The sequence below is a fragment of the Meriones unguiculatus genome, chromosome 19 (assembly GCF_030254825.1).
Source record: "Meriones unguiculatus strain TT.TT164.6M chromosome 19, Bangor_MerUng_6.1, whole genome shotgun sequence".
Lineage (NCBI taxonomy): Eukaryota > Metazoa > Chordata > Mammalia > Rodentia > Muridae > Meriones > Meriones unguiculatus.
This window is the reverse complement of record NC_083366.1, coordinates 32,480,591-32,503,732: the sequence shown is the minus strand read 5'-3', so window position 1 is coordinate 32,503,732 and position 23,142 is coordinate 32,480,591. Positions and strand designations below refer to the sequence as shown.

General features: G+C 39.4%; 2 protein-coding genes across 2 annotated transcripts; one reads left to right on the top strand and one right to left on the bottom strand.

Moving 5' to 3' along the window:
• Positions 1 to 4,442: 4,442 nt before the first annotated feature.
• On the bottom strand, positions 4,443 to 15,298 carry Psma2 (proteasome 20S subunit alpha 2). The gene is made up of 8 exons (XM_021654885.2): positions 15,166 to 15,298; positions 12,757 to 12,833; positions 11,949 to 12,081; positions 10,153 to 10,275; positions 8,754 to 8,835; positions 6,260 to 6,333; positions 4,792 to 4,849; positions 4,443 to 4,702 (listed from the first exon to the last, which is right to left on the bottom strand). The coding sequence occupies exons 1-8, from the start codon at positions 15,204 to 15,206 to the stop codon at positions 4,586 to 4,588; spliced, it is 705 nt and encodes a 234-aa protein (XP_021510560.1). The 5' UTR covers positions 15,207 to 15,298; the 3' UTR covers positions 4,443 to 4,585.
• Positions 15,299 to 15,403: 105 nt separating this feature from the next.
• On the top strand, positions 15,404 to 18,354 carry Mrpl32 (mitochondrial ribosomal protein L32). Its single transcript, XM_021654884.2, has 3 exons — positions 15,404 to 15,583; positions 17,006 to 17,187; positions 17,928 to 18,354. Exons 1-3 carry the CDS (start codon positions 15,424 to 15,426, stop codon positions 18,180 to 18,182), a joined length of 597 nt encoding a protein of 198 aa, XP_021510559.1. The 5' UTR covers positions 15,404 to 15,423; the 3' UTR covers positions 18,183 to 18,354.
• Positions 18,355 to 23,142: the final 4,788 nt, after the last annotated feature.

Sequence of the window (23,142 nt, the reverse complement as noted above, 5' to 3'; positions counted from 1 at the left end):
GGCTGCATTGTCATCTTTTGTGGCCTGGTAAGGCTGCTCCCCCCTCAGGGGGAGGTGATCAAAGAGGAGGCCAATCAGATTATGTCAGAGACAGTCCCTCTTCCCATTACTATGTAACCCACTTAGACACTAAATTGCCATGGATTACATCTGCACAAGGGTTCTAGGTTATCTCCATGCCTGATACTTGGGAGTATGGGTCTCTGGGAAGACCCCTGTGTTCAAATCTTCTAGTTCTGTTGCTCTCCTTGTGGAGTTCCTGTCCTCTCCATAACCTACTATTTCCCACTTCTTACATAAGATTCCAAGCACTCTACCCAACAGTTGGTCATAAAGTCTCAGCCTCTTTGATAGTCTGCAGGGCAGAGCCTTTCAGAGGCCCTCTGTGGCAGGTTCCTAGGCTAAAAACAGATTTCTTAAAAGAAAACAAACAAACAAAAAAACTTCATTGAGAACACAAGAGAGTTCCCTCTTCCATTTGGTACAGCTGGCCTGTTCTTCATACTTCCCCAGAAATAAGTTTATGGTGTTGTAGGTAAACGAGGGTGCTAGATTAAAGCCCAACAAAAGATAGGCACCATTATGAAGTGCCAAGTTTTTTTATTAAAATGTTGCTCCTCTGGGTGCTCCCATCTTCCGTTACTCATCCCTTCCACCTTTCCCCTCTAAACAGTGAAAAACAAAAAACCTCCAAAGAAATCTTGACATTCACAATCTACAATAAGTAGGTAGGCACCACACTCTTTCAAACTCAACAATTCCAAACATTCTTCCGTTTGGAATTTGGAGGACAGAATTGGCACAGGAGTTTTTTTAAATACATACCTTGTAACTGGACCGGTTACTCTGGCCCTCAAATAAGCTTCTTCATTTAAGGGCTGGAGGCATAGTATAGGAAACAGCTCTTCAAAGTAAAGCCAGTATCTCAAATTTTAAACATCAACAGACTAGAAAGTATAGTAAGAGATTGAAAAAGAGCAAAATCCAAGAGTCAGATATTCACTTAACAGAAACTTTAGGTCCATAATCAAGAAAATTAAAAGGAAAATTTTAAATATACTAAAGTATTTACAAAGAAAAGTTTTAATTTGTTTGCTTTGTTTTGTTTTGTTTTTTGTTTTTTTTTTTTTGAGACAGGGTTTCTCTGTGTAGCCTTGGCTGTCCTGGACTCGGTTAGGTAGACCAGGCTGGCCTCCCTGAGATCTGCTTGTTTCTGCAAGGATTATGTCTGCCCTACAGCTTACACCAACAGTACCCAGCTGAACATTTTTAATTGTTGTAGTGAAGGACCTACTTGGGTGTTCAATGAAATGAATGTTAAACTTAGCAAATATTCTCCCTTCGGCAGTATATTAACTAAAACTGGGGTGATCAAGAGGACACAAATTCCAGAAGCACTCCATATTTAAACAAACAACAAAAAGCTCACCAAACGGCAAATAAAATCACTGTGAAACTTCAGAAAGATGAAAGAAAATTCCAGAAGCCACAGAGCGAAAGCATGTTGTTACAGGTAAGAACTGTAAGTAACGAAAGGGCCATTGGACTGGTTACCAGAAAATTAAGATTCTAATCCAAGGAGAGTACCAGCCCCTTCCAGTGAGCATCAGTTTGCTCTTCTTTCCTGTGGGGCAGAGGTTAGACTTGGGGAGTTGAAAAGCTTGTAGACAAGTTCTGACATACTGCCATGTGAACAGTTCTATACATTTTAGATTTCATTTCAGATTACATCTCACAGGAACCCTGGATATTAAGAGCCATGGGGAAGGACAATAAAGAGGAAGCTTCCCTGTAGTTCTAGCAGCCTGGCAGCATCGTGCTTCCCTAGTGGGGCCCTTTGGAGAAGAGGAAAATGAGTTAGGTTAAGTACCAACAGTCAGTGAAAATCCAAAAATTTCTTAAAGTGCTTAGTGCCCCATTATAAACCAGTTTTTCCTTTCAAGTCCCCTTTTACCTGGCCTCCATGTAGGTAAATTTTAGTAATAGCCATGTTTCTCTGCTTGTAACTTTACAAAGCAAAATTCATGGTAAGGAATTAAGAGAAAATTCTTTCAGATACAAATTGAAACAAATGTTGGGAGAAGCTATGAACACTGGGAACATAATACACAAGATTAAAAGAAACTAAAATCCACCAGCCTAAAATGGTTTGAGTATTTGAGGATTCAGTGGGTCCCTACATCAAAGAATGGATTTCTAGAACAACTAGGACAAAGGCCAATGAGAATTACTTTGTTCAGTCCTGTGCACAAAGGAAATGGAGTTTTGGCAGCTTTGCATTTAACGGAGGCACAAGAAAGCTGACCCTGAATCTAATCTGCTTCAGTTACTTCTCACCTCTCTGTTCTGCAGAAGGGCCTCTGCTGCACCTATTGGCACTTTTCCTGTCCTATGTACCTTTGCTTTCCTCTCTTTGATTTATAAATGTTGACATTCTTCTGGTGGTTTTGGACCCAGGATTTCCTGTGTATTCCTGGTTGCCCTGTAGCTCTATAAAGCATTCTGGCCTCAATCTCAGAGATGCACAGGTCTCTGCCTCTGAATGCTAGGATGAAAAGCATGGATAACCGCCACCAGACATTCTCTTTTTAAATTTTATTTTAATATTGAACATTAGAGAGCTAACCAAATTGAATAGCAGCTAACAGAAATCTGTCTTTTCACCTACAATATCAAGTTTAAACCGCTGCCCCACTTCACCCCCCCAAAAAAGGGAGTGGAAAAAGCCTCTAATTCAGTAGTTCTTAATCTCCCAAATTATTTTTGTTGCTACTTAACTGTAATTCTGCTGTTGTGAATCATAATGTAAATATGTTTTCTAAAAGTCTTGGGCAAACTCTGTGAAAGGGTGGTTTAACAGCCAAAGGGATCTCACGGCCCATACATTGAGAACAGCTCTAATTTCTTTGCACACTCAGCCAGCTATTAAGTTAAAAGTTCCATGTATGTCTGTGCATGTGTGTATGCCTGGTGCTCACGAAGGTCAGAAGGGGATTTCAGCTCCTCTGAAATTGGAGGTATAGATGGTTGTGGGTGTTGGGAACTGAATCCAAATTCTCTGTAAGAGCAAATGAACGTTTTTGACCAATGAGCCATCTCTCCAACCCCTCAAGACATAGCCTAAAGTAGAAGAGCAGTGCAGGGTAACGCTCACAGCTCAAGCACCTGCAGTGCAGTGTGAGAACTGGAGGATAGATAAACAGTACCCACAGACAGGAGGGACAGCTTTAGTGGCAGCATTCAGAAGGTAGAGATGGCATCTACAGAGCACACAAGCTCTGGGATCAAGTGACAGACAATGTCAAAAAACAGAAGGTACACTATAACCATACAAGGCACCCAGCATCAATCACTGGTACCCACATGCACACGTGCCCATACACAAACCATGGACATGCAATAAATACATGAGTAACTCCTGAAGGTCAAGGTGCTACCTTCCCATCTCTTAAAATGTCACTGCCTCCCACTAACAAGATACAGATATAGTAATGGTAGAATATAAACAGCATACCCTGTCGAAAATATTCTAAAGCTACTTCTAAATTTTACCTAATGTTGGTCAAAATCTTTTCAATTATTACACCATACATTACATTTAAACTGTCTACCTCTTCATATCGATAATAACATTCATAAACAGCCTGTTCTATAAGAGTGTCTTTACCCTAAGATGCCTGGGGGTGGGGGAAATCCAATTAAAATAATGCACCATGCTTTTACAACTACTTGCTTGCTTCGAAGGACCTTACAGAGGGAGGTGCAGCTCTGACCTTAGTATTTAGTTACCAGTATTTCTATTTACCCTTACGAAAGTTCTACCATAATCTAGGGAATCCTTTTACAGTTTATCTACATGAGATGGAGAAGCAAACAGCACACCATGCTTTGTTTACTGAAGGAGACGGATTTGGTTTAACACTCCCTTGCTATAGTACCACTGCAGACTACTCCAGGACCTCACGGATCACACCCAACACGCTGAACACATTCCTAGCCTAGTTCATGAATTTATCAATAGGTCTAAAAGCCATGATGTATATTAAAAACCAGAGCTGTCTTTTATATTAAAAACCAGAGTTGTAGTTGGCAGTAAAGGGGACAATAAGATCTAATAAAAATATATGAAGAGTGATTTTATCATTCTACTTTGCAATGTATGATGAAATGAGAAAGCATGTGCAAGTTTTATTGTTAAAAACTACAAAATTGGGGGACTGGAGAGATGGCTGAGAGTTTAAGAGTACTGGCTGCTCTTTCAAAGTTCCTGAGTTCAATTCCCAGAAACCACATGGTAGCTCACAACCATCTATAATGCGATCTGGTCACCACTTCTGGTGTGCAGGCATACATGCAGGAGGAACACTGTATAAGTAATAAATAAATAAATCTTTAAGAGCCTGTCATTCTCTCTTAAAAAAAAAAAAATAGGAACCTACAAATTGATTTTAACAGTTTATTATGACTATTATTTTAAAAATGTGAATCCATTAAACCATGTAGAAATAAGTCCGCACAAACAAAACATACTTTAAACACGTGTAAGTAGATGGACTGTGAGATCTAGATTGTCCAGGCATCTTCTTCATGCTATGGCAGCCAAGTAATCCCTCACTTCAGTTGGGGTGAGCCTCCTAAAGCCAGCTTCATTGCAGATCCCAACTTCTATGTTATCTTCTGTCATTTGCCCTTCAAAACTTTCCTAATTAAGGAAGGAAGGAAAATGGTCAATTTCATAAGTAGTTCATTAGAAAGAACAGTTTGCATTTACTTGGTGGATGCTGCGCTAACCTTCAGGGTTAAGATGGCTGTATGAATGGCATCTTCCAGTTCCAGGTCCTCGTTATATCTAAAGAAAAAAAAAAAAAAAGGAAATGTTACAGCACTGTTTAGATGACTATTTTAAATAAAAGGATAGTAAAAACATGAAATCTTTTTTTTTTTAAAAAAAAAAAAATCTAACCCTCTTAAAAATACTAAGTTGTAAAAGCATTCCCTAATCATCAACAAGACTGCTGTCCCCAAATAATAAAGTGAGTGAGGCTTGCCAATGAACTTCTAACACCATGGAAAAAACTTCATTATGGAAGTGTACTTGGGCTGGAGTGATGGCTCAGTGGTTAAGAGTGCTGCCTGCTCTTTCAAAGGACCCAGGTTCAATTCAGCACCCACATGGCAGCTCACAACTGTCTGTAACTCCAGTTCCAAGGGATCTGACACCTTCACACTAATACACATAAAAAATGCACTTGTATTCTTTAGCAATACTATAGTAAGTCAGACTGTTGCTAAAATCTTGTAATTATAAGTTACACCATAGCATCTGTCTTTCATTAATAGATAAAAGCTAAAGTGCTTTATCATCAAGACTGAATTTACAATTTGCTTAAAAGTCTAAGATCTTTAATAATCTCACCATGAATATTATGCGAAAAATATAGAGGCTTTATCTGTTACACCTCAGTTATAAAACATCCTGTCCAAAACATCAGAGACTTGTGGAGGACAGTGATCACAACGAATCCACAATTGAGCTGAGTGAGAGCAGCTGTTTGTGCTCACCACCAACAGCAAATTTTTATTTAGCACATGATCAGCTCAATACCAACTATTGGTCTTACAATTTTTGCTTTGTTTGAAACAGGCCCTTATTTTGTTGCACAGCCTGAAACAGCCTCCTGTAATCCAGGCTTTCTGGAACTTGAAGCAATCCTCCTGCCTTAGCCTCACAATCGCCAGGATACAGCATGGGCCTCCATATCCAGCTACCTCCATTTTTAATTTTTGTAAGTCATTATTAAACATTCTACTCTAAATATATATTTAAAAAAATATGATTGATAAAATAAACTACAAAGTAAACATTTAAGAAACAACCAAAGACTGGGCATGCTGGCAGGAAGCAGAGGCAAGTGGATCCCTGTGAGTCAGAAGCCAACCTGGTCTACACGGTGAGTTCATGAAGAGCCAGGGCTACTTAAGAGAACTGTCTCAACCACCCCATGACCCCATTTAAATAAATATTTAATAAAAAATTAAGCAACGTTGAACTGTATCCTTAAGAAATGAACTAATATCACCACTAAATACATTGAAGACTAGGAAAACAAGGTATTAGGATGTTTTCTCTTGTATTTCTAACAAGACTCAAATAGAAAGTGATACAATGAGCTTGTTAGATCCGTGAGATTTATCACTCTAAGAGTTCTGAGATCCATTTAGATCACTCTGCCCAGGAGCCCAGTCCTGGGAAGCCTACCTTTTCTCAAGAAAGGTTTTCCCGTTCACATAGTTCTTTCCCATTGCTGTGGCCTTCCAGGCAAAGTAAGCGCCCTAGTCAGGAGAGACAGACATTTCAAAACATTCACCTGACCACAGTACTCTGATATCTGTGTTTAACTCTAATCGCTCTCTAAATCTAAACTCATTATTATTTACTCAAGTTAAATGGCAGTTCCACAGAAAAGGTTTGGCTTAAAGGCTGGAGAACAAATGACAAAGAGTCATGAAGAAACTCAGAGGTTAATTTTGACTGTGGTCATGGTTTACTCTGGTATTTATGTATGTACACATATATACACATATCAAAACTCATCAAACACATAACGGTAAGTGCAAATAATGAAAAAATAAAGATGTATTTTAATGGCTAGATAAAAGGAAGTAGGAATTAAATATCAAGAACAATATTTAAACATAATGGACCGTTTTCATTGAAGGTATCAGGATCTTTGATTTTAGTGGGCTCATAAAATATTGGCAACAGTGAAAGGTTTCTTAATATTTACCATAAAAAATTAGTTCAAAATCAATATGCAAAGAATCCGAGGTGTTTTAGGCAGCTCTCCCCACACTACCTAAGTGACATCACCACAACATTGCCTCATCCTGCATTAAAAAGGCCATCACACCACACAATACCAATCAACACAGACTTGAAACTTCTGTATATCAGGGAGTGGTGTCTGGACTGTGATTAAAAGGTTTTCTGCTTTTATAGAAACATGAGTTAATAACAGGGAATAAATGTTTTCCTGTCAGCATTACTCGGCCTAGATGCTACTGTTAGAATTTTTATTTTAAAAATTATTGTTTGAGTTACTAAGTTTCATTAAAAAATTATTAAATGAATTTTGGTTTCAACAATTTTTGAAATGACTCTGAGCATTTTCTGACATTTCCGTAGCAAGTATTCAATGTGAAGTGGTATTCTTAGCACTGACAAGTATAAATCAAAATATCAACTCTGGAATTGTTGAAGCTCCAAGGCCCTGCAGATTATAACATTTCATAAAGACCTAATTCTTTCTGTAAAAACAAACAAGCCCATACATCTCAATACTATGCAAACTTGCTTGTCTTTTAAAAAAGGTAAAATTATATGTACACCAAAGAACTGTTTTCAGATAGTTTTTTTCTGATTTACTGTCCGTCAATATTTGACTTGTGTACCTATTTTATATTTATCATGGTTACAATTAACTTCCCCATGTAAAAAGGAGTAGCAAGTGGAATGTTTAAGAAGCCCTATATGGCTGGGCTTGGTGATATACTCCTTTAATCCCAGTGCTCAGAGAGGCAGAGGCAAGCAGATTCTCTGTGATTTTGAGGATAGCCTGATCTATAAATCAAGTCCAGGAGACAGCCAAGGCTACACAGAAAAACCTTGTCTTCAAAAAAACCAAACCAAACCAAACCAAAAATCAAAATAAAAAACATATACAAATAGAGGAAAGCTTATCAGGTAGATTAAAAAATTGTCTTTTAGAGTCAGTAAGAAAAATCACCAAAGGAATTTTGGAATACAAGGAATGCCTCCTCTACTGGCTGGGAAGGCAAAACCGCAGGCCAGCCATTTAGCTTCAGAAGCTCACAAACAGTTTCACAATCTATTACTTTTATTTTGCCATTTCAGTTATAAGGTAAGACTGTATGGCTTACATGGAGAGAACATGTAATTACCTAATAATTCATAAACAAAAATTCACTCCCTAACCTTGAACTTTTTCTTAGGCTTCGCCTCAAAGCAAATGAAAAAATGTGGACTACTCAGATCCAAACATCAACACTGTGCTTTAGAAGAAACAGCTCAATCAAGACAGCAATTATAGAATCATTTTGAAAAACACTGAATTCAAGTTAGATCAGTGCTTCTGTTCTAAGAGTCATATTCATGACAGCTTCAGCATCAAACTAATGGCAAAGGTGATAACACCTAGCCTCTTGTCACACATCTGACTGAGTTGTTACCAAAGTAGCAGAGTTTAAGAGACCTAATGAAATTTGATAACTACAATTCATTCAAGTACACATTAATGAATATGACCAAAACAGAGCAAAAACTAATATAGCATATAGCCTCCTTATCAAAGATGGTGCTACAAAAAGCTGAATGTTCAAACAAATGTGTGCTTCTTTATTATACTTTCTAAAAGAAAAAAGTGAAGGGGCTTGAGAAATGGCTTAGCATTTGAGAACACCCGAGTTCTAGCCCCAGCACCAGGTCAGATGGCTCTCAACTACCTGTAGCCCCAGTTTCAGTGGGATCTGACTCCTCTGGCCTCTAAAGGCATGTGAAGTCAGATGAACACAGCCACACACACACACACATACCTATACTTACAGGTTAAAATAAATCTTTAAAAACAAGTAAAAAAAAATGCTACTAAATGTTAAAGTTTCATGGTTTCAATTTTTATTACATATAAAAAACAATTCTAATAAGTCTTACAAATATATGTAATGATACTTACAGATGGATCTGACTGAAATAAATACGGTCGTCCCTCATTCCACCCACAAATAAGTAAAGAAACACCAAACGGACGAACACCACTGTAGGAAGAAAATAAAAATGATTTGGAATAAAGTAAGACTTTATATATATTCAAAAGTAGATGAGCAAGTAAACTGAGTTAGACTTAACTTTAACTTCTAAATGAACCAATATAAAATGAATTCTCTTTACCGTTATGAATAGCAGTAAATCCAAATCAAATGATGTATTATCACCTGTTATGGTTTCACTCCCCACAAGTTCATCAGGAATTAACTCTCAGTATAACATAATTACAAAATTGAATCTTCAAGAGGTGGAACATGGTGGAGACTTAATAGATTCCATCCTGAGAAAGAACTGATGCTTGTTTCCCAGAGGGGGTTTGGTCTCAAAGAAGTGGGTTTGTTTCTATGAAGAAGGCCACTGCCCACTCTCTCCTTTCTCATTGTGACCTCTGACCATGCAATGCTAACTGCCAGAAAAAAAGAAAAACTTAGCAAAACCTGGACAACTATGAACCAAGACCTGAACAAAATAAAACCTGGCCCAGATATTTTGTTAGAGGTATACAAAGCGAACTAAGACACACACACCTAAAAATAATGGTGTTACTATCTAAGCATGAAAAAAGACTTCCTAACAAGTTAATAAATGCCTCTTTCTCAACAGGCTTACATATCAGCAAGTACCTTTAAACTATCTCACTCGGTGTAATTTAAGAATACTGGAGGGCTGGAAATGGCTCAGAGGTTTAAACATTGGCTGCTCTCCTGTCTTGAGTACAATTTCCAGCACCCACCTGGTGGCTCACAACCATCTCTAATTGCAGTCTCATGATTGTCATGGAATCCTATATCCCCTTCTGGTGTGCAGACATACATGAAGACAATACCCATATGCATAAAATGCATGAACAATTAAATCCTTTTATAAAAAGAATATAGGAATTAAAATGCTACTGCTGTTTGCATGTGCTCATCATCACTTTGGTTGAAAAGCTAAGTACAAAGGCACTAAAGATTAAAAAAAAGCACTGGTAAAGATCCCTTTTAAAATCCAAATCTCTGTTGCTGGGTAAATACACATTCTTTTTCCCCTTCTTTTCTTCCTTTAGAGGCAGTATCTAACTATGGAACCCAAATTTGCCTTGAATTTGTGATCTACCTCCCTCAGTGTCTGAGTACTAGGTTTACAGGTATGCACCAACACATATCTTACCTTAAGAAATTATTTCAAGTCAAAACCAAAAACAGTTATTAGTGATTTCCTTCATTTGATTAGCAAATACAGAGAGGCTAAGACTTGGACTTAACTGCTTTATTTTTCCTTCTTCAAATCCATGACACATTTCTCCACGTGATAAAGCGACTTACCCCGACTGGGTGTACTCCTGCATCACAGACGCTACTCTCTGGACCAGCTGGGCTGTGGGAATGGGCTCTTGGTAAACAAGATAGTATTGCTGAGCAAGCTTCCGCGCTCTGTGCACAAGCACTCTAAGGCAATGAAGAGGAAAGTTAAGATGATGACACTCTACTAAGCACCCACAGCTTTCTTCCTCAGAAACACTGCACACGCTGAGCATGCGTCTCTTTAGCAGCTCTCATGGAGAGTTAGTCTCACGCTTTACACCCGATTCCAGTGGATTTAGAAAAGAAACATCAGAGACTTACAATAGGAGACAAACAGAAAGAAGCAGGGACTAGAGTACAGTTGGTAACAGATTTACAAAGTTGGACAAATGGCTTAGGTGTTGAGGGCCCTGGCTGCTCTTCCGGAGGACCCAGGTTCAACACCCAGTACCGACATGGCGGCTCACAACCATCTTAACTGCAATTTGGGGGGATCCAATGGCCCCTCTAGCAGCTTGAGGTGCTACATGCATGTTGTACAGATACAGATGCAGGAAAAACATCCTATTTAGGTAACAGCTTTAATTTATAAAACAAGAGTTTCTGTGACTTCTTCTAAATTGCCCCCTTATCTTGAGAGCAGTCCATTTAAACGTCTCTCCAGCCACCCCAAACACAGATGCACGCACATACAATTCTGGGTATTTCTGTCAGCTTGTGTCTTTTGTAGTCTACTTCAGCTCCACCTACAATGCAGAGTAGCCCTTCCAAGATGACAGAAACGGTAAGAAACTACTTTCTACCTCACGCATGAAATCGTACTATTGTGATGTTCAATCTTGGTTGTGTCAACATGACTAGAACTGTAACTAAGACCCTGTAGGGGATTTTGAAAAATCAGATTATTTGAGGCAGGAAGACCCACCCTAAATTTGGACTACATTTTCTGGTGGCAACACAGATAAAAAGGTCACAAAGGTAGAAATCGCTTTTAGCCTCCTTGCCTCACTCTAGCTAGCTCGTGTCTGTCCTGTTGCTGCCACCAGTATTAAACACAACCTCTTCAGGATTCCAGCACAGACTAAATAGCAGCAGCCTGGTCTGATACACGTCCTTCCCCAGTTTATGGTATCAGCAGCAGTCTACTACAGTGTTCATTCTACACAGTGGTATTGAATTTTCCAGGGCAGGAAAGCAGATCATGTTCTGGCTTATAATTCAAAGTGAAACTCTTATCTTGTTTTATGACATTAGTTTTCTTTTTAGTTGTGTATGACAAAAAGGAAGCTGTCAATCTGTTTCAACTTACTGACAGCCCAACGTAACAGGTGTTACTGTCTTTTCCAGTGGAACACAAAAGGAGGGATTCTACCAGACTGAGTCCTGGCTGGCCACTCAGAAGCCCTTAGTGGCCTTACAGACATTTTATCCCTTTGACAACAGCAGATATAAACAGGATGATGTTAGCCTACATGGTCCATTGTTGCCTGAATCACCGTAACAATATTTTATTATAGCATGAATGCATTTAATCATTAATTAAATCATTAAGTTGCATCAGAAGACGAAAGCCCTTCCTATCAAGTCCTTGGATAAAGGAAATGGGATAGTGATAAAAAAAAAAAAAAAAACTGGTGAGAAAAGCATGTAATTTATCACCTCTTCTACAACCGTGTATCACAAGATTAACCTCCATTAAGTAATCCTTACAGGCAAATTAAACTTAGCTCTCATCAAGCTGCCAAGACTAAATGAAACAACCATACAGAGGGATTAAATATGAGACGATGGAAGAACAGTTAACTGGGATATACCACCTGTAATCTGGGCCCATGCCACTGTACACCAAGCCGATATGCTTGGTGATCGGCTCCACTTTGTGCACACTCCTTTCATCATACAGGATGGACTTCTGCTTTTTCTCAGTTGCTAATACTACACCATTTGCAGCTTAAAAGAAAAAAAAAAAGACAAATATTACAATGTGTTTCTCATTAGCTTTCTACTTACAAGCTTAAGTATGAAACAAACTTGTTGCTATCTCTAGATTACAAAATCTTTTCTGGATTCTTATACAAAAACTTCCTAAAAAAATAATAAATTATCTCTGTCACTGGTCATTTATACCACACAAACAAACAATCCCCATAGCTGCAAGTATTAGCCAAGCTCTCTCAATATCTTCAGGTTTATTGGTTTTAAAACAATTACCTTGGTTAACCCTTCTAATATAAATGATAAATTTCTTTACAAGGATACTAGAACATACAGTAATTTTATATTTAGATGTTTGACAAATAGCCCTTTATAAAGAAGATAAAACTTCCAGAGAAAAACAGAACCAGTGAAAAACTAAAGCAATATTCGTTTTCTGAGGAAAAAAATTACTTATGAATTATCACAATAGATTAACATACTGTATGTGCTGTAAAATTTAAATTACTGAGTTGAATATTTTTTGAAATTTCAAAATTCTAATAAAAGACTATTAATAATTTATCTATTTCAGAATGCTTTTTTAAACTTCAAAATGTTCTAAACTAACAAAGTGACCGTTAAGATTTATGCACTTATATCTACTTCAGCTATTAACAAGCATCTGAAGTGAACAAAATATTCAGTTACCTTTAATTCCCACTGAAGGAGCCCCTCCAGCTACAGCAGCCAAAGCATACTCAATCTGGACAAGTTTACCAGATGGGCTGAAAAAGAACCACGTTTATTTTATTCACATGTTTTAGTCACACATTTTCAGGCATTTCCTATAGGCATGCCTGACAGGAGGAAGACAGAGAGGTCAAAGCTCACTAATCTAACCTTCCAGCCACTGAGATCGAATCTGAGCTTGTAAGATTTGGATATCCTCATGCAGGGGCACTAACCCTCTTTCCTGCCTTGCTGTTGTTCCCCATCTCTGACTAGCAAAGCATTACTCGACTGCCTGCTCACCACTCACCAGCCTGGACTCCAGGCAAGCATACCATGCAATCAGGCAGCTTCTGTGGCCAGTAACCCCAGGATCCTGTGAGAAAACACCAGCATCTAACTGGAATCACTTTAACAGGCTTTTAACTACTTTACTCTCTTCTTCAGTTCCAAAGCAGCCACCTTTGTACCTTGTTGCCCCGGCATAAATCCTGTAATAACCTCTTGGTTCAGTACAAACAAAAATTACTCACACTGGCACACTCTTGTTCTCTTGTCTACCCTGCATGTTTGGCCCCATCCATACACCTCCTTCTTCACTATGGTTTGTTCTGTCTTTATTCTTAAATGTTCAAACATCCAGCTCCTATCTTGTAGTTTCAAAAATCAACAGGTGTAGGCCTTTCCTGACAAATCAGTCTGAGGTTATATTCCTTTCACACCTTTCAATAAAATTCCCAGCAACAGAAAAATAGTTTGCAGAATTCACACTAGTAGGCACCAATTTCTTTTGCTCACTCATCATCCTCAGCCAAACTGTAAACTGAGAGAACTCACTTCACTTCCTACTTCTGGCAGCTTGTACCACCAATAGTTTAAGACTAAAAACAATGTTTTCTTCCTAAACAGACTTTTAACTAAAGGTTTTAAAAGTTTTGTTATATTAAAGAAATGGGTGAAAACATTAGGATGTTTATTACAGAAGATGCAGGGGCAGAAGATGTAACTCCTATGGTCCAGTGCTTTGCCTAGGATGCATGACACAGCATAAACCAGGTATGGGAGTATACTACTATAATCCCATCACAGGGGGACTGGAGACAGGAGAATCAGTCAAAGGGCATCCTGGGTTATTGGCCATTTTAAGCCAGCCCGGGCTACAAATAATTCTGTCTCAAAAACAAATTTAAAACAAACAAACAAAAAACCCTTATGATCTATCTATGTCCATTACTCTCAGCTCCAGTGAGACCACACATAAGGCTGTATTTGTTTTGTTTACAAATAAAGTGACTACCATGCATAATTTAGCTTCTTTCCAGTATATAATGAAATAATTCACTAAGGAATTAAATGGAATTCACTCAAAGGTTCTAAAACAATAAAAACAAAATTGCATGTGCTTACGTCTTATTTGAAGCTGCAAAGGGCTTTTTTTTTTTAAAAAAAAAAAAAAAAAAGAGGGACAACATATTGTAACAAAACTATATTAATTTTTGTTTTCATAACGAACAAAGTTTCAATATCACCATAGATGCTCGTGAGCAACCTTGAAAAAGTTCAACTGTCTAAGCTATGGTTAGCTAATCCATAGCTCATCATACATGGGTGGTAGTGGAAAACCAGAATTACACTTATTCAACAAGTAGATTCAGTCTCCCTTCAGATTTCAGTCGGATCCTTAAGAAAATGGTCAAACCTCAGTCCTTTGTCTAAATTCTTCTGTGATTTTTCTTAAACAGGGTACAATGGTTCACCTCAACTGCACTTTAAGAAAATAATTATTTAAGTTTCTCTCTCATAACAGAAAGGACTAAATCTTCTTTAAAGCATTTTTTTTTTTTTTTGTTAACGGATCAAGCAAATCATCGACTTTAGCTTATCAGCTTGAGTGAGCCACGAAAACCTGACAGGAAATCAGCTTTTTCATTTTGTAGTACTTGGGCTTCTGTGGGAGCACAGAAGAAACCGAAAGCAGTGTGAGCTTCAAGGCACACAGCTGCTAAACGGAGACTGAATATTTCCCAAAAGGAAAAGGGGCGCATGGATTACCAGGAGTCAGGGTTTCCGAAGCTCCCGCTCAGGCCAATCTGGGCCAGGCAGGGTATCCTAAGCCTGAATAGACCAGATGGAAACAGGCTATCCCAAATCACCCATTTTCTAGTCTAAAGAGGGAGAGCCAGTGGCTGGCTCAAGGCTTCCGGGCTCTCAACCCGTAACTGCGGGCCCGGGCCCAGGCCTGGCACCAAACATGACTCTGCAAAGCTGCGAGCCTAGCCCCATCCCCACGCGATCCTGCGGAAACACCAGCCAGATCCCGGACACCGGGGCCAGGCGTAGGGAGCTCCTGTGACCTAAGACTCATGGAACCTGGGCCCCCCCGGGTACCTGAATGTAGTCAGCGAGAAGCTGTAACCGCGCTCTGCCATCTTTAGCCGGAAAGTCTGAACACAGCCACGCCCATGAGCAGTACGTCTGTTTCCTTTAATTGCTCTATTTTCTCTGATTGGAGGAGACTCGGCCCAGGGGTGCCTGGGAATTGGAGTTTCAAGAGCTGAAGCAGCCGGACTTTGACCCGTACGCATGCGCACGAGAGGCCTTACGCATGCTCTGAGCAGGGAGTCTGGGGAGTGGGCGGGCGTGCGCATGCTCCCAGCACGCGTCCCGCTTCTGAGGAACATGGCTCCCCCGCTGCTGCTGCTGTCGCTTCGGTGGCCAGGGCGCCCCGGACTGCTCCAGAGGTGCTGGGAGCTGCTGCAACGGCAACTGCAGCAGAGCTGGAACGGCTTTGCCAGTCCTCAGTGGGGTCCGTAAGGAGAGAGTGCTTGGAGGGTGGGTTGGTGAGGGCTTCCGGGTTGTATGAAAGGAACAGCTCAGGCGGTTTTTTTTGTTGTTTGTTTTTTTTTTTGTCTGGTTAATTTTCTTTTTCTTAATTTATTTTTTTTATTTTTTATTTTTGAGACTACCTCTGTAGCATAGGGTGCTCTGAAACTCATTGTGTAGCCCAGGCTACTTTCAAATTCCTGGTATCTTGGAAGTTAAAACTTAAATTGCTTTGTTATTTACAGCATATCCCAGAAGTGATAGTGACTGGACAGTCTGAACACAGATATATTCCATTATGTCTCAAACACGGTGTAATAAATTGTCTCCATGTGCTCATTTCAATCCATTCCTTGTCTAACAGGCCAAGAAAACCCCAAGGTCACTCAGGCAGTCCAAAGCTGTTATAAACGACTGGGCTATATGTAACAATACTTCAGGTCTGTTGAGAAAGAATGCCAATATAGAAACCTTTGTTTTCTTTTATTATTATTATTATTTATTCTTTTTTTTTTTTGGAGGGGAAAAGGAGGGTGAGACAACATTCCTACCCATGTCCAGTCTGGCCTTAAGCCACCGATCAACCTGCCTCAACCTCCTGATTTCTGGGATTTCAAGTATATGCTTGGACAGCTCATGTAGTGGTAAGAAGTCCTAAGAATGGAGCGACCTTTTCCAAGTCTGAAGAACAAAAGGAAGGGTAAAGGAGTGATCTAAGCAATTTAGGAAACCAGAAGTAAAGCACTTTATAGTCTCATAAATAGTAAAACTTTTCTTAGCACACAGGTCAAGATTAAATATTAAGGAAGGAACCTATCAGATTTAAAGATGAAAGAGTTAACTGGATCTGGATATTGTGGTACAGATGATGGCCAGTATAGTCATCTCAGTATTGGTCAGAGTCCATGTAGGGAATCTCAGCATTAGATTTACTTGAAGATTATTTACTACTAAACCAAGTATCCCATAGTGCGAAAGAGTAGAAATGCCTAATAGACCAGTTGCTTCGGTAGGTTGCACTAACAAAACATTCTATTTGAATTATTTTAAACTGTCTTTTGTCTGAGCTTTAGCATATTTTGAAAGCTGGGGCTTATTAATGTTTATTGAGTTTAACATTCTAAACAACGTATGTCACGCCAGCCACATGGCTCAGTAGTAAAGGACCTGGCTGCCAAGCCTCAGGACCTGAGTTCTAGCCCCAAGACTCCATGGTTTAAGGAGAGACCTGACTCTGGAAGCTGTTCTCTACCCTTCACATGTGCACATAGGCACACAAACACATGTACTTTATACTTGTGTATGTCTAGTAGCAACACACATATTGTTAAAATAGTGTTTATAAACAGTTAGGAACTGCAAGTTGATTCTGTATCTGGTTTTTGTTGTATTATTTTTTTTATAGCACCAGCATTAGCAGTCCAGGGTCCATCTGTCCTCACAGAACTACCGCATGATACCAGTGGAAATGAAGAGAATTCCAGCTTTTTAGAGAGTATCTTTTGGATGGCAGCTCCCAAACACAGACGCACCATAGAAGTTAATCGGTGTAGGAGAAGAAACCCTCGGAAGCTTATTAAAATTAAGGTAATGCGTGCGTGTGCGTGTGCGTGCGTGTGTGCGTGTGTGTGTGTGTGTGTGTGTGTGTGTGTATGCGCGTGCACATGTATGTGCGTGCATGTTTGCACCCACATGCACACTCTCAGCACATGCACATACGCTCTTCCTCAAGTTTCCCATTGAATAACCTTACTGAAGCCAGCTTTATAATAGTCTTCCATCTTGTTTGGCTCAGCATGAATTGTGAAGTAATTTAACTCTTCCTCGATGGATCACCTCATTGTGTTGATGGGCTCCTCATTGGTTATTTGTTGTTTGAAGTCAGAGGACTCATAGAGCTCTTAATTCAAAAGTCGCACGGGATCTACACAACCATTTCTTCTGTAAAAATGTCCAAACTTATTCCTTGACTAGGGTTTTTAATATTTAATGTGGAATTGACTATACTCACACACATAATGAAAATATTCTACTCAAGCCAGAAGCTAGACAAGAGAATCTGAGAATAGTTTACCCATAGGCTATACAAGTAAAAGTATACTAGGTTGGCAAACTTGAGTTTTAGTTATAATTTTCTTGCCAATTTGAAGTCAGTGTTTCTATATTTGTATTTTTTCTGTTAAAGTTGAACTAGATAGTGTATAACCTCACGTAGCGTGAACATTCTCAGACAGCCACAGTGTCAGCATTTTAGGGCTCATGCTGGTGATTGTACATTACATTGCCTGTTGTTAATATGGATTTTTGTTTGTTTGTTTGTTTTAAAGAACAATATAGACGTTTGCCCTGAATGTGGTCACCTGAAGCAGAAACATGTCGTTTGTGGCTATTGCTATGAGAAAGTTCGCCAGGAGACAAAAAAAATCAGACAACAAATATGGGCTCAAGAGGGGGGTCCTTTTAAAGCTCCTTCTGTAGAGACTGTGGTCCTGTACACAGGAGAGAAACCGTCAGAGCAGGATCAAGGGAAGAGGATTGTTGAACGAAGCATAAAGAGGCCATCTTGGTTCACCCAGAATTGACACTAAAGAAGTTAAAAGGGTAATTTCATCATAAGGCAGTCTCAAAAATCAGGAGTCTTTATTTTCATGTTGTTCGTGTTTTCACATCATCAATGTATTTTGAAATGGACTTTATTAGCTGTTACTTTTAATTAATTAAAGAGTTATAAATAAACTGAACATTTATGCAAAAGCTGAATAGATTAATATGTGTGATTCTATAATGCTGTTGGTGTTAGGACCAAAGCAGGAATGTTAGGAAGCGTGCGCCTGTGTGCCTGTGGAGGTTACATGAGGGTTCACAAATCACACCACGAGATCGGTTCCACATGGGAGGTTTATTGGGGGAAGGGGGGTTTCAGAGAGAGAGAGAGAGGAAGAAGGATAGAGAAGAGAAAGAGGAAGAGAGAGAGAGGGGGGAGGGCTCCAGTTCTCTTATAGGGTGACCCAGGGCATGCGCAGGTAGTTCCAGGTGGTCTGGGTGTCTTCACAAATGCCTGATAACTGGTCTGTCAGGTCCCTTGGGGCTGCTTGTAGAAGTGCCTGCTTACTGATTCCAACAGTTGGGTTTTAATTAAACCTAAAATTTTCAGATCAGCACCAAACTAATTTAATAAAATTCATAGTAAATTATATAGGTTGTTATTTGAATTCTTTATAATTTTTTGAAATGATTATGTCAGTGAGAAAAGGTTTTAGGGCAGGCATATGGCACCTTTACATTCAGGAGTAGAAGCAGGAGGATCTCTTGAGTTTCAGGCCAGCTAGGCTACAAAGTGAGATCCTGTTCCTCCTCCACATACACCCACAAAACAAATTAATTGGTTTCTTCTTTGCTGTTTTAGCAAAATTGTGTTTGGAACAATTTATGTTTTCTGGAACATACTGTGGTAATTTACATAAGTAATAGAAGTAGTTCTTCCCATTTTATATTAATCAGAATCGCATTCTGCGGTCATTGTAGATGCTTGTGAGGTTGTTTGGAGAAAGTTTTTTTGTGTGAGATTAATAAATTCCAGTATATAGAGAAATGTACTATAGATGTAGATTCTATTTTTCTTCCACTCTATCTTTTAGTTTACTTCATTTAACTTAGAACAATAACATCTTTAACATTCTTCAATCCATTTCTTATTTTTACTTCAATTTCTGGGTCTTCCTGTAACCCAAGCTATGCTTGCAAATTTTGTCACTTCAAGTACAGTTGAAGTAAGGAAATTAAAATTAAATGAACAACAAAATATGTAAAAATCACAGTAAATAATTTGGAATGTACTGAAAACAAAATACATACCTTGATAAACTGAACACTTACTAATTAAAAACAATTTCAACTCTGAGCTTTTTTTTTTTTTTTAAAGAGAAAGATTATTTATTTGAGTTATTTTTTTTTACCATATAAGGCATAACCTAGAAAGTGCATTTGGATCATAAGGACTGGGTGAATGCTTCTCCCATGGAGCTTCAAAATGAAGGTGCTGTAATGAGGTCATCCATGTAGGCATTCTACAGACAAAATTACCAATTTCATGGAATATATTAAACTGTAATCTAGTGGGATCAAATCTTTTAAACCTAGAGAGCATAGGAGCTCAATAAACAGCTCTTTGAAGAATTGACTCAAGTTTAAGAAGGAGAAGAAAAAGGAGTTGGTTATGGGTTCTTGGACATTGTTAAGAGTCCTCCACAAAAGATTTTTATTTTGGCAAGTCAGGCATGTACAATATGTAAACTTTACTTGGGTTTGCTGGAAATTAGATCTGTGCTTCATGAAAGCCAAGGCTCAGTGAGTATACATTCCTTGGAAACACATGTTGGTTGATAGACTGCAGAATGTAGCCTAAGTTGCAAATCTTTCAGTTGGGAGGCAGTCCGTAAGGGTCGAACCCTCATACATGGGATTAATTCTCTTGCAGGAGTACTCAATTTTTAAAAGCTCCTTTTAAAATACAAATTATTTTCTCAAAGTTTTTGGTGTGGCAAACCCAAGATAAAACTTAAGTAAGGCCTTTAAAGTAGCAGTTGATGAAATTTTGGTTCTGTCCACTCAGATCTTTTACCCCCACCCTTTCATATGCAGTTGGTAACATGTCTAGGTTTGGGTTTTTTTAAAAAAACTTTACTGAATCTTTGTGAATTTTATATCAGGCACCCCAATCCCACTCATCTCCCATCCCTCCATATCTGCTCTTTTCCCCTGTGACCCCCACCCAAAAGATAACAAAAAATAAAAATGAAACAAAACACCACATCTTACGGTGAAAGCTGCAACGTGTCACAGTTTGTCACCCATTTTTCCAAACAGCTTTACTTGCAAATGTTAATTGGAATGAATCATTGGTTTGGTTCGAGGCGTCTGGCTTCTACACAATCATTGCTGAATCCTCACCTGGACCCTCTGGGCTATCCTGCTGTTGCCCTGCATCATGGAAAGCCTGTATGTTCTGCAGGACAGGCTCCTTCAGGTGTTCCAGCAGTCCACAGGCTGGGTAGATATTAGGGTGGGCCAACTCAAAAGCCTTGGATCTGAACCAGGGTGTTGAGCTGGTCACCTCTCCAGCTCTAGCACTCTCCATTAGGGTCAGCTCTCCAGCACTGCCTCAACAAGGGACGGGGCCAGCTCTCCTGATCTCACACCCTTGGGGCTGGGTCTCTTGTGCCCACATCACCAGGGCCAGCTGTACCACACGTGCTGCCCAGGTGAGGTACTGGCTATTCTGAGTGCTGCAGCCGCCAAGGGGCAGGGCCAGCTCTCCCACACTGCCCAGACCTCTGGGTGTCTTCCACACCGCCATCAGGGCTCATCTCAAGTTGGTAAAGATCTAATGAAAACCATTGACTTAAAACTCAATGGTTTTAAGTCTGTGCTAAGGAACTCTATGGCTACCATTTCTTGGTACATTAAATAAATAGACTGCTGCCTTCAGCTACAACTCTTAAGTAGCAGCATTGTTTTAGGGGCTGTGTTAGGAATAACTTTATCATCTATTTATCTGTGAAAGAAGTGTCTTTTCCAACTTCTTTACTGATTTCCACAGCAAAGGACATTTAGACAACATGGTGCTCATTGGATGCCATAGCCCACTCTTGATGGAGTAGCTCTTCATTGAAAACACTTCTTTGAAGCCTCATGCCTTTGTGTTAACTGCCAATGTTCCTCATGCACCCCCGTTGACCTGCACTTTCACTCACTTCCTATTTCTTGAAGTCACTACTAAGTGTAAAAAGTTGCAGTTTGGAAGAGAATGGGGAGAAGACTAGAGGGCCAACATGCCACTCTCTTGGACCCAGGTAGTCAACCTCGGATCTAGCTTTACAGTTTCTGCCTTTAAAGCCCATTAGGAACGGCCATAATTCGTAACCATCACGAAGCAGCCATACTCTAGGACAACAGCTTGTTTCAGAGTCTTCTCATGTAATAAACTGTCAGGCCTAGACATGATAGAGACATTGCATGCTTTTATCAAGTCCTCCTCCAGCCTTTGGCTAGAGGGCAAGGTTACTGCAGGGGAAGAAAGAGCAGTCTGGGGGATTCAAAGAAGACCACCAGCAGCAGACAAATTGAGTCTCACCTGTGTTCAGAGACTATTTACTTGACTCCAAGGTGGAGTCTGCCAACCTCTTTTCCTGCCCTACATTCTCAGGTATGTGCAAATTGCTTAATTGTAAGTTCCTTGGTGTGAGCATTTTTTTTCAGGATGATGTAAATACTGCTTCTCCAAAAATAAGATTTTAGTAGCTGAAACGAACTACTGACCTCCTCAGTTCTATTTGAATTCTGCTGAGGAATAATTCTGTTTCTCTTCCCATGTGATACTTGACAATGTCTATGGATGTTGGGGGTTGTTATAACTGTCGGGGTCAGGAGGTACCGGAATCCGTTGAGTAGAAGTCAGGGACAAGACTCCTTATTGCCCCTTATCTGATTCAATAAAATTAATTCTGTGCTGAATTTTAAAAATGTGACTTTTTTTTCAGCAGATCTCTCTGGGCCATCCTATCTTTTCCATATTTTAAACTCAGGGATAACTTTTATTATGCCTGTGCCTCCTAGTCTAATTTTTCTTTCCTCTCTAGATTCAAATATCCAAGTAATATATCAAGTTATCTATTAGAATATTACTCAAACCTTCAATACATCATGGCTTCAACATTTCCAATCTCCTTAGATTTGTTTCTCTGGTAGCCTAACATTTTGAGGTTAGAACATTAAAAACACTGCTAGCCACACCCATCTCCATCAGCTAGTCATACTTATCTCCCCCTGCTAGTCATACCCATCCCTACCAGGTAAGCACATCCACCCCTACCCGCTAGATCTCATTCACCACTTGGAAACAGTCAAGTTGCCTCAGCAAATCTCTAGTCATTACGTTGATTTTCTCCTTCCTTCTCAAGTACAACAGTTAATGAGAGCAATACCTTGACTCTGTCCTCCAAAACAGGCATTTAATTTAGAAAGACAGGAAGGGGCAGGCAAGAGAGACAGAATACAGGTCTGGCAGTTACCTGGACCAAGTGATGTACAGACCATGATGGTGATGGCCAAGGATATAGAGAGAATTAATGACAATTGCCACATTGTAGAAACATTAAGACAATGGACACCGAGAAATTGAAATTTCCACAGTGATGTCTTGTAGAAGAAAACAAACAAACAAACAAAACACTGAAACTTGATGCCAGAGGAATGTCTTGGCTCCCAGAAAAGATATTTCACACAATCCTAACAACTTGTTAGACTACCTTACAGAATAAGCTTGAAGCCCACATCTTGAATGGGACTGCTGAAATGCACACTCCTGACCCTTAACTTAAACTTAAATCTCATTTCAGGACCAAGATATGGACTGAGGGCCTTCTGAATCTCTTGGGTTTCTTCCCAATGTGAATAGCTCCATATTAAATAAATCTCTCTTTTCTTTATTTTACTATTAGTTTGGCTATTTTAATTGGAATTTCAAGAATGGATTGCTGAACC